Below are 11,620 nucleotides of genomic sequence, written 5' to 3' on the forward strand. Positions count from 1 at the left end.
TCATAAGACGAAAGCGTTTTGGCAGCCTTTAGCATGTGATTATGTGCGTCTCCCTTGGTCGCCTTTAAGGCAAAACATGTTCGATATGATCTCTTAATCCAGCATTGCTGCATCTTATCAAAGACCTCAAAAGAGAGAGTTCCTCTGATAGCCTGCCAACCCCAGGAGCTCAGCACTGCAAGCTCCCAGCATGCCAAACGGGTGTGAGGGTGAGCGGGCAGAGAAGAGTGCTGAAACTCACTCACAAGCCGCAACGTCAATTAATTGCCCTATGGACTACAGTATTAGTGGTCATTTAAAAACACACTGATGCAAATTCATATTACTTAAATATATTTGCAAGGTACTTAACAGTGTACTGAAATGCTAAATTTAAGTTTACTTCTGTTGTGCCCTTGAGCAAAGTGCTCAAGCTATTCCACTTTACACAAACCACTTTTTACCACTTTACACAAACAATATATTATTTAATTATTCAATCATTTGTCATTGTAACAATATTTAAAGTCAGGAGACAGCTAGCTCATTGCCTAATTCAGCATTTTGGCTCATTGTGAGTAATATAAGTCAGGAACCAATGGAAGTGTAGTCAGAAACCAATAGAAGTGTAGTCAGGAACCAATGGAAGTGTAGTCAGGAACCAATGGAAGTGTAGTCAGAAACCAATAGAAGTGTAGTCAGGAACCAATGGAAGTGTAGTCAGGAACCAATAGAAGTGTAGTCAGGAACCAATGGAAGTGTAATCAGGAACCAATGGAAGTGTAGTCAGAAACCAATAGAAGTGTAGTCAGGAACCAATGGAAGTGTAGTCAGGAACCAATGGAAGTGTAGTCAGGAACCAATGGAAGTGTAGTCAGGAACCAATGGAAGTGTAGTCAGGAACCAATGGAAGTGTAGTCAGGAACCAATGGAAGTGTAGTCAGGAACCAATGGAAGTGTAGTCAGGAACCAATGGAAGTGTAGTCAGGAACCAATGGAAGTGTAGTCAGAAACCAATAGAAGTGTAGTCAGGAACCAATGGAAGTGTAGTCAGGAACCAATGGAAGTGTAGTCAGGAATCAATGGAAGTGTAGTCAGGAACCAATGGAAGTGTAGTCAGGAACCAATGGAAGTGTAGTCAGGAACCAATGGAACTATAGCCAGCCCTATAGGCGTACAACTTATCATCATTGCATGCACCCGTTCCCAGTTCCCTCTACTCACTATGTATAGCCCACAGGTTCGCTGTTCCAGTGCTGTGCACCCCCGCACACCCCCCCCCAACACACACACACACACACACACAATCTTACAATACAATAGAGTACAATCACCATCCCACAGTTTTAGCAGGGGCTTTGGTAGTGAGACCTAACTGGATTATTGGATTAAGTTAGTTTTGCTGGATCTCCATTTGTACATTTGTACTGCCTATGCAGATAAACTTCAACTCACTCATAATATCTTTTTATGGAGAGAGGGAGGGTAATGGGACAGCTTGCTTTTAAATGATCTATTCTTATCTTAAAACATTGCTTCTGCCTGAAGCCATAAACCAAAGAAACATAAGTGATTTGCAATACAAATACATTTAAACTAACTCATGTTTAATCCTTGCAGAACAATTTAACTTAGAGCTATTTAAATTATAAATGGTCAAATGGTCCAAAGTAGAATTCAACAAGACAGTAAGTTAGGGTTTTTTTAATGGATTTTTTTTTTGTAGTAACAGTAGTATGTGGCGAAACATGTATTCCTTCGTTTAAAAGAAATTATGAAATCGTTGTTTGGGAGAAACACACCTCCTGTCCGCTCACCCATCCTTCCATGGTAACAGGTCTGGTATTAATTCAATTACCAATCAATCACCACCACACATCAGTGAAGACACATTCTGCTATGACGTACGCCCATTTCAGTAAAGAACACGTGTGTTTTTGATTGTGGAGACCTCTTCCCATTCTACTGGGACTTAAGCAGACATCTACCTGAACAGAGGAATTTCTTCGTCTGTGCACTCTTCATGGTCCCTTTCTCCTGGAGCTGCAAGACTGCTGTTCTGAAGATGTTCTTGATCTCGTCGGAGACTGCCCTCCACGCCTTATCGTTCTTAGACTTCACAGCACTGCTCGACTCCATCTGCAGCAGGAGAAAGAAACGACCAATGACAAGGAGCACATCAGCCCCGGCTTGACCGGGATCGTGCTGCCGATTGTCTGTTTCACAAGATATTCTTCCTGTTCTGGACAAGAATGAGTCTGGATTCACACTCAGAGAAGTCTGTTAAAGGCTCAGTCAGGAAATTGTTGAAAATGATGGGCTAGTTTTCAGTATATCAAGGTCCAAATAGTCTTTACATGCTCTCTTGTAGCACATTCAGGCCTTGGGCCACTCAGGAACCTTTTTTGGCAATGCCTGATGGGTACTATAAATATAGTCATAACCTTATGATAGTCATGGCATGTAGGACTTTTTGTTTTCGGAACACTTATAAACAGAAACACTTTGCAACCAACCTACAGTTTTGGCAGGAATGTGAAAGTGAGAGAGAGAAAGAGAGAGAGACAGATCAAGGAGAGAGGGGAGCAGGAAGCTTAGGGCCAGGTCAGTGGGCGATTTTGCTGAGTGCAGGTAGAAAGTCAAACCCTGCTGATTTTCTCAATTTAGTCCAGCAGAGTAGCTCCCAGACACGTGTGAAGACCCGGTTTATATGTGCACCGTGACACAGTCCTGAGCATATGAGGGTGTGTGTGACAGGGTAGGTGAAGCAGAGAAAGATTTGTGTAGAAGTGTGCGATCTGATGTTATGTTGTGATTAACTTGAAGACAAGCGCAACTCTACTTTTCAATCGTGACAATTTATGTTCTCTGCCGTTACAAACTTCCAAAATGTCCCACAAAAACTTTGACAGCTGGTAATAACGTGCTTGCCGAGTGACTGACTACCAGATGGCTGTGCTGACTAGCAAATCGAAATTGCATGTGTCTGTCATAGCGGCTGTCTCACGCATGTGTCTGTCATAGGGGCACTCTCACGCATGTGTCTGTCATAGGGGCACTCTCACGTGTGTGTCTGTCATAGGGGCACTCTCATGCATGTGTCTGTCATAGGGGCACTCTCACGTGTGTGTCTGTCATAGGGGCACTCTCACGCATGTGTCTGTCATAGGGGCTGTCTCACGCATGTGTCTGTCATAGGGGCACTCTCACGTGTGTGTCTGTCATAGGGGCACTCTCATGCATGTGTCTGTCATAGGGGCACTCTCACGTGTGTGTCTGTCATAGGGGCACTCTCACGCATGTGTCTGTCATAGGGGCTGTCTCACGCATGTGTCTGTCATAGGGGCTGTCTCACGCATGTGTCTGTCATAGGGGCACTCTCACGCATGTGTCTGTCATAGGGGCACTCTCACGTGTGTCTGTCATAGGGGCACTCTCACGCATGTGTCTGTCATAGGGGCACTCTCACGCGTGTGTCTGTCATAGGGGCACTCTCACGCATGTGTCTGTCATAGGGGCTGTCTCACGCGTGTGTCTGTCATAGGGGCTCTCTCACGTGTGTGTCTGTCATAGGGGCTTTCACGTGTGTGTCTGTCATAGGGGCTCTCTCACGTGTGTGTCTGTCATAGGGGCACTCTCACGCATGTGTCTGTCATAGGGGCACTCTCACGCATGTGTCTGTCATAGGGGCTCTCTCACGCATGTGTCTGTCATAGGGGCTCTCTCACGTGTGTGTCTGTCATAGGGGCTCTCTCACGTGTGTGTCTGTCATAGGGGTTTTCACGTGTGTGTCTGTCATAGGGGCTCTCTCATGTGTGTGTCTGTCATAGGGGCTCTCTCACGTGTGTGTCTGTCATAGGGGCTCTCTCACGTGTGTGTCTGTCATAGGGGCTCTCTCACGTGTGTGTCTGTCATAGGGGCTTTCACGTGTGTGTCTGTCATAGGGGCTCTCTCATGTGTGTGTCTGTCATAGGGGCTCTCTCACGCATGTGTCTGTCATAGGGGCACTCTCACGCATGTGTCTGTCATAGGGGCACTCTCACGCATGTGTCTGTCATAGGGGCACTCTCACGCATGTGTCTGTCATAGGGGCTCTCTCACGTGTGTGTCTGTCATAGGGGCTCTCTCATGTATGTGTCTGTCATAGGGGCTCTCTTACGTGTGTGTCTGTCATAGGGGCTTTCACGTGTGTGTCTGTCATAGAGGCTCTCTCACGTGTGTGTCTGTCATAGGGGCTCTCACGTGTGTGTCTGTCATAGGGGCTCTCTCACGTGTGTGTCTGTCATAGGGGCTCTGTCACGTGTGTGTCTGTCATAGGGGATCTCTCACGTGTGTGTCTGTCATAGGGGATCTCTCACGCATGTGTCTGTCATAGGGGCTCTCACGTGTGTGTCTGTCATAGGGGATCTCTCACGCATGTGTCATAGGGGCTCATCAATACATTAAAAATTTGGAAGAAAGATTGCACATTCAAATTGTGGAACGCAACTGTGTAAAAAGAATCATGATATGACTTTGTGGGAAGATTGCCCAGCCCTGCTGGTGTGTACGGTTGCTAGAGGAAGCGAGAAGGGCAAAGAGATGGCGAATGTGTGTGTGTATGTGTGTGTGTGTGTGTGTGTGTGTGTGTGTGTGTGAGCTGAAAAGCAGGTAACTGCATATTCCAGAGAGAAAGAAGGAGAAAAAGAGGAGGAAAAAAAAACCCAAAGAAAACGAGGGAGAAATCCCAGACGACCACCAGCGAGCGCAAACGTCCTGCACTCTCGCTGAGGTTTAATGAAAGACAAACTGAATTTATGAGCCTGATAAACCCGATGGCCTAGCCGCTCCCTCTCCCGGGTCGGCCATTTTCAGAGCTCTGCTGTAAAAGCTGTCAAACTGGAGGCCTGACATCCACTGCCATTTACAGGACACGCCCCTGCACGGGGGGACGGCCCAGGCTCACTGTAAGCCCCGCCCACGCTTGGGGAACGCAGCTTCTAATTTACCTCAGTCTTCACAGCCTCCCGGGGGAGCAGCAGGTGCATTTTGGCGTCGGAGTTACACCGGTGCGAGCCAGATTGAAGTGGTGTGAAATGGCCGCGGTGATTATGTCTTCATGTTTCTTAAGTGCCCAGACTCACGTCCCCCCCACCCCATGTTCATTCAGTTCCAGCACGTTTGGAGAGGAGATCTTAAATGGGACTGTGCTCAAACACGAATGTGCGATGGTGCCTTTTCACAAGTTTTTTTTTTGTTGTATACACTAGACATGTATTCAGCATGTTTCTCTTGGACTGGGGTCTGATTGGAGGACAGGAATTCACACCTTGGTCTCCACTAACTCTAGTAACTTCTCTCCTTAACGTGTTCTTCTGTGCCTGATTTTTGCATGCGGTCTCCATAGCACGCTGGCAACTTGGAACGTCAAGTCCTCAAATGGGGGAAAGTGCTTTGGGAAAGTGCTCTCTGAGTGCACTGAACAGAACCGCATAATTATTAAAACATAATAAATGCAGGCAAAATTGTTTGCTCCTCCCTTTCCTAAGCTTGCCCAGCCCGTCTGACATTCCCGTGCCCGTCTTGTCTCATGGGGTGTGAGATATTGTTCTCTTCTCCCTCTCCTGTTTCACAAGGAATCCTGAGGATTCCATGAGAGGGTCAGAAGTTATGTACTACCTCTGTACATGACCTTTTGACCCAGACCTGCTAAGCATTTTTTTTTTGCTACTTATGTATGAACAGGACAGACTGACAGCAGTCTGTGTGCCTTGAAAAAAATGAGCAGGAAATCAATTATATTAAGCATCTCCATTGCTGACCTGCCCCAGCCTTACCGAGTTCTGATAATTCTTCAGCATCTCGGTTTTGGGCTTGAGGTAGTATGCGGGCGGTACCGAGTTCTCGTCCCGGCAGTACCACTCCTCCAGGATCCGGGTTTCCAGACCTGCTTCCACTGCTGCATCGAGAATCATCTCGAACTCTGCGGACTCCACCTCTCCTGGAACCCGGATACTGCCGTACTTCTCGCCCACCAACCCCTGAGAGAGAGAGAGAGAGAGAGAGAGAGAGAGAGAGAGAGAGAGAGAGAGAGAGAGAGAGAGAGACTGATTAGTAAACATTTCAACAACCATCAAACAAACTTAAGTGGCAAGCAGTTTAGCCAGTTCTACTGTCACTTCTTCTTCCCTTTATTTTTCTACACAGCTCTCAACATTTCACAGTAAACTGAAGCCGACTGTGATTAGCAGAATTTTCCATCTATCTGTCATCACTTTACACAATAGCGTGGAAATCAAGTTCACATATTCCATCAAAAACATGCAAAAGCTTCAGAGTGATGGCAAGAGCATTGGAGAAGACAGGAGTTATGAGGAAGGGATTGGTTTGCCCATCCTAGCATGTCTGTCAGTAATAAGCTAACACAATGGTAGTGATGGAACTGAGACTGTATGACATACAAGCCTCCAGGAACTACAAAAAACCAAAAGCATTCTGGGTACTGCACAAAAATTCTGTATGATCCGTAGAATGCAAGATTGCACATTGCCTAAAAGACTATAAAGTGGAACATTTCCCTTTCTTTCTTTCTTTCTTTCTTTCTTTTTTTTTTTTTTTTTACCAGAAATCAAAGTGCCTGTCTGAACATTATTGCCTTCTGACTACTATGAATGCAGTACTATATGTAATGGGTATAGGTTTCTGTTCTCTCTCTCTCTCTCTCTCTCTCTCTCTCTCTCTCTCCTCTCTCTCTCTCTCTCTCTCTCTCACACACACAAGTGCACACAAGGAAACAGACATGCTGTCATTGGCAGCTTTATCACCCATGTCTTGCAACGTGGTACTGAGGGGTATTAAGAATTTGGAGCTTGGCCAGCTAGATTAAAGCAGCAGGGGCTGACAAAACTTTCCTCTGTCTCACTCGCTTTCAGCTTGATGGGGCAGAACAAAACAAAGAGCAAAGTGAGGTTAAAATGATGCTAAAACACCCAGCTATAACGACACCTAAAACACCCAGCTATAACGACACCTAAAACACCAGCTATAACGACACCTAAAACACCCAGCTATAAAGACACCTAAAACACCCAGCTATAAAGACACCTAAAACACCCAGCTATAACGACACCTAAAACACCAGCTATAACGACACCTAAAACAACAGCTATAACGACACCTAAAACACCCAGCTATAACGATACCTAAAACACCCAGCTATAACGATACCTAAAACACCCAGCTATAACGACACCTAAAACACCCAGCTATAACGACACCTAAAACAACAGCTATAACGACACCTAAAACACCCAGCTATAACGACACCTAAAACACCCAGCTATAACGACACCTAAAACAACAGAAATGAGGGAGGTTCTAACATGAGGAAATTTCAACAATTAAAATATATTTTTAGGCAAATCACTCCAGATGATCTTTGATAGAGCAAACACTACGGAACTTTAAATTACACCATTTTCTTATTATATCCCAGATTCCATAGAATCATTAATACTAATGTTATTATAAGCATTATTAACAATACACACACACACACACACACACACACACACACACACACACACACACACACACACACACAAGCACACATCCTTTTTCTTCAGCGCACCCCTGCCACACAGAGAAACAAAGATCGGTGTCTAGGACACTAGCCCCTAGCAATTCCTTGCACATGGCATAAAATCGTTGGTTTCAATTTCCAGTGTTGGGGGCTACATCAGATAAGGTCTAGTCTACCTACATCTGGACCCTGGCTTAGGGGCTGGGTGAAGCTGGGTGAATGTCTGCAGGTTGCTGTGTGCCGTAAGCTTGGACACTGATCCTCATTAGGCTCCAGGTTTTGGGAGGATGCCCTCCGCTATATATGCTTTGTTTTAGTTAATGTGCAATTAACCATCCGTGTTTCTTTCTAGATGCTATATCATAACGTAGATAGTCTAAAAATTAATTAAACAATGTATAACATTGCTTAGATTTCTGTGTCTTCGCATTTCACAATGAGCAACTTTCTGTTCCAAACAAATGTTTCCGATGCGTGATGTGAGGTTCAGATATGGCTCAGTGTATGACTATGATCAGTGAACCAGTCTTCTGTTTCATCCTATAGCATACTGCCTTACTCACTGTTTCATCCTATAGCCTGCTGCCTTACTCACTGTTTCATCCTATAGCCTGCTGCCTTACTCACTGTTTCATCCTATAGCATACTGCCTTACTCACTGTTTCATCCTATAGCATACTGCCTTACTCACTGTTTCATCCTATAGCCTGCTGCCTTACTCATTGTTTCATCCTATAGCATACTGCCTTACTCACTGTTTCATCCTATAGCATACTGCCTTACTCACTGTTTCATCCTATAGCCTGCTGCCTTACTCACTGTTTCATCCTATAGCATACTGCCTTACTCACTGTTTCATCCTATAGCATACTGCCTTACTCACTGTTTCATCCTATAGCCTGCTGCCTTACTCACTGTTTCATCCTATAGCATACTGCCTTACTCACTGTTTCATCCTATAGCATACTGCCTTACTCACTGTTTCATCCTATAGCCTGCTGCCTTACTCATATTTCCAGCTCTCTGTATAACATGAGCCCAAGGTCAAGCTGTTTTTGTTTTTTTTAAATGTATGCTAAAGTAAAAATATTCCAGACATTCTTCTCGACATAAGCACAGCAGACTCTCATCCTTTTATGCAAACAACAATATTTAATGGTAGTTTATTATTACTTTTAATATAGTAAATTAAGCAGCTTCACCAAACCTGGCCCAAAGAAGCACAGGTAGAGAGAGCACTGGCAGAGGGAGCACAGGCAGAGGAGAGCACAGGTAGAGGTAGCACAGGTAGAGGGAGCACAGGTAGAGAGAGCACAGGCAGAGAGAGCACAGGTAGAGAGAGCACAGGTAGAGGGAGCACAGGTAGAGGGAGCACAGGTAGAGGGAGCACAGGCAGGGAGAGCACAGGCAGGGAGAGCATCGGCGTGTCATTTCTGTTGGGTGTATTTTAAGAAGTGGGTCACTGCTCTCTCAGTGAGGTGTGTACCACAATGGTCTGAGAGCCCCAAGTACTGCACTCCTCTGTGAAAACACGGAGATTCACAGAAAAAGAAAGAAAACTGGAAGGGGGCAACTGTACAGAAACACCAGCATTGCGCGCGCGCACACACACACACACACACACACACACACACACACACACACACACACACACACACACACACACACACACACACACATACACACAAACACACACACATACACACAAACACACACACACACACACACACACCTTTAGAAGAATGTGGAACTCTAGACTATGTCTGAGAGGGAAACGGAAACATAGATCATTGTCATGCTTCATCTGGGAGGTCATGTGCGTTTCTTCAGCACCTGATTGCTTTCTGCTGCTGGGGGCATGCACCATTATGGTGCAACATTTGGCCTTGGCAACCAGTGTGTTTGTGTGTGTGTGTGTGTGTGTGTGTGTGTGTGTGTGTGTGTGTGTGTGTGTGTGTGTGTGTGTGTGTGTGTGTGTGTGTGTGTGTGTGTGTGTGAGAGACATCGCTGCAGTACCACTCGCCTTGTGACAGGATAACTTAAACTGAAAATAATCATCTCAGTGCTGTGTGTGTGCATAATGGAGAAGTTTGTCCAGTTTGAATCCTGTCATACTGTACAGCTGTACATGTATGTAGACTGCAGGTCATGTACAAGCTATTCCGTATAAGTCAGTAGGTGTCTCTGCTTGAGCTGGGCCAAACGAAGTTTGCTTGTGGTTTCTTACGAGACCGGTTCTTGTGAGTGTGTGATAGTGTGGGCTGGCAGGCAGTTCCTTCACGTTCTGGATTTCTTTTGTTATGATGCACAATGATACGGTGTAGTTGCCCTCTGAAGTGAGGTTAGGAGTGTCAGCTATCCTCCCACCATTCTCTCTCTCTCTCTCTCTCTGTCTCTCTGCTTCACTCAGTCCCATCTCCATCTCTTCTCTCTTTCTCTCTCTGTTTCCCTTGATCTTGGCCTCACTCTTAAACCACCTGCTTTCCCTACTGCCTATTTCTGTCTATATACTCTCTTCTCCCTGTTTTTTTTTCTTCTTCTTCTCTCTCTCTCTCTCTCTCTCTCTCCCTCCCTCTCCCTCTCCCTCGCTCCCATTGCTGGGGGCTCTATGACTGTGTCTGCAGTATTTCTCCTCTAGCAAGGGCTTTGATGTATTTGTGTCTTTGCTGAGAGGCTACGGGAACCTCAGGGTGCTGTTGGAGAAAGTGGGGAAAGGACAGAGTCTGAATCCCTGCACTGGACTTGAGGGGGTGTGACGAAAGTGCCAAGTCCTGTGAGAAACGTACAACTTCAGATCATCTCTTAGGGATGTGGGTGTTAAGGAACATGTTACTGACGAGCAAAAGGTGTTTCTAATAATTCTGAATGGTTCGATGCCAGTGAGAACTGTTGTACACCTCAAACTGCTTTAGAAAGTAGAGAATCTCCTCGATGAGGAGCAGCACCACTGATACTGTTTTAATCCTGCCACTTCTCTTCTCTTCTCTTCTCCCTCTCTCACTGTCTCTCTCCCTCTCTTTCTTAGCCTGTCACAGTCATATTAAACTGCTCCGATCTGCCTGGAGACTGTGTCCAGGAGACTCAAACTGACACACACAACCCAGAACTGTCAGCGTGTAAACCCCTTCTCTCTCTCTCTCTCTCTCTCTCTCTCTCTCTCTCTCTCTCATCTTCACCCTGTCCTCCTGCTCCCAATAACCAGAGTACGCCACTCTCAGCCAACACCACCACCGTGCCCACCATGCCGGCTGTCACAGTTTCCAGGCACTTTGAGTATATGAAAGCACACTATGTGGGTGTGGGGGAAGTCTGTTTTTATCCTGCAGGGGATGGCGTTGGAATGTTCCTAGATTGTTGTTTCCTAAAGTATCGCAAATATGGACCGGCACTTTACAGAGCTGCAAATAGGTCACTTACTTGGGTGGCTGTCCAAGTAATGGAGGACCAGAGGGGTTTCCTTTGAACCTTTGCCTGCTTTGGGCCACCTCATCTGGGCTTGGAGGTGCACGCCTGACAGCTCAGAGCTCCGACCTCCATCTCGGAAGGCACAATTAAGCGCATGTTTTGGCTAAAGCCGGCTAGCTGGGGTACCCAGTGTCTCTGAGCTGGGCCCGGCCTCAAACAGAACGCCTCCGAAAAAGACTTCTGTGAAAGCAGCTTGGAGAAAGGACACATGCTTGCGTGTTTTAGCCAGAGAAGTGCTCGGCCAGTAAAGTTTCATTGATTCGGTTTGGACTAGATACCGAGTGCGGAGTGGAGCTAATAGACTCTACTCAGCATTATGTACAGTAGCTGGCCTATATTGAAAGACGTCCTACAGTCAATAACCTTAATATCCTAATCTGTCATTGTGTTAGGTAACAGGCAGGGGCTGTTCATGCTTCAGCTGACTAAATACGAACTTGTTCCCAATTTAATGCCGAGGCCAAACATTTCATAGAGCTCATTAAGAGAGAAAGAGGAAGAGAGAGAGAGGGGGAGGGAGAGAGAGTGAGAGAGAAAAGTGTGTTTATAGGAAGGGCAGACGTGATAAGAGAGGTAGAGGAGAGGGGGCAGGGAGGCAGAGGAAGAGACGGGACC

The 11,620-nt window shown here is 45.9% G+C and overlaps 1 protein-coding gene across 3 annotated transcripts in view; it reads right to left on the bottom strand.

The window, feature by feature from the left end:
* Window positions 1–11,620, bottom strand: part of nwd2 (NACHT and WD repeat domain containing 2) — a 42,119-nt gene that overhangs the window by 8,293 nt on the left and 22,206 nt on the right. For all 3 annotated transcript variants that reach the window (XM_076973188.1, XM_076973189.1, XM_076973190.1), the window contains 2 exons: window positions 5,796–5,999; window positions 1,968–2,118 (listed from right to left, as the gene is read on the bottom strand). In XM_076973188.1, coding sequence (XP_076829303.1) covers window positions 1,968–2,118; window positions 5,796–5,999 — 355 coding nt within the window. The remainder of the gene's footprint in view (window positions 1–1,967; window positions 2,119–5,795; window positions 6,000–11,620) is intronic.

This window comes from Brachyhypopomus gauderio, chromosome 14, assembly GCF_052324685.1.
Source record: "Brachyhypopomus gauderio isolate BG-103 chromosome 14, BGAUD_0.2, whole genome shotgun sequence".
Taxonomy (NCBI): Eukaryota; Metazoa; Chordata; class Actinopteri; order Gymnotiformes; family Hypopomidae; genus Brachyhypopomus; species Brachyhypopomus gauderio.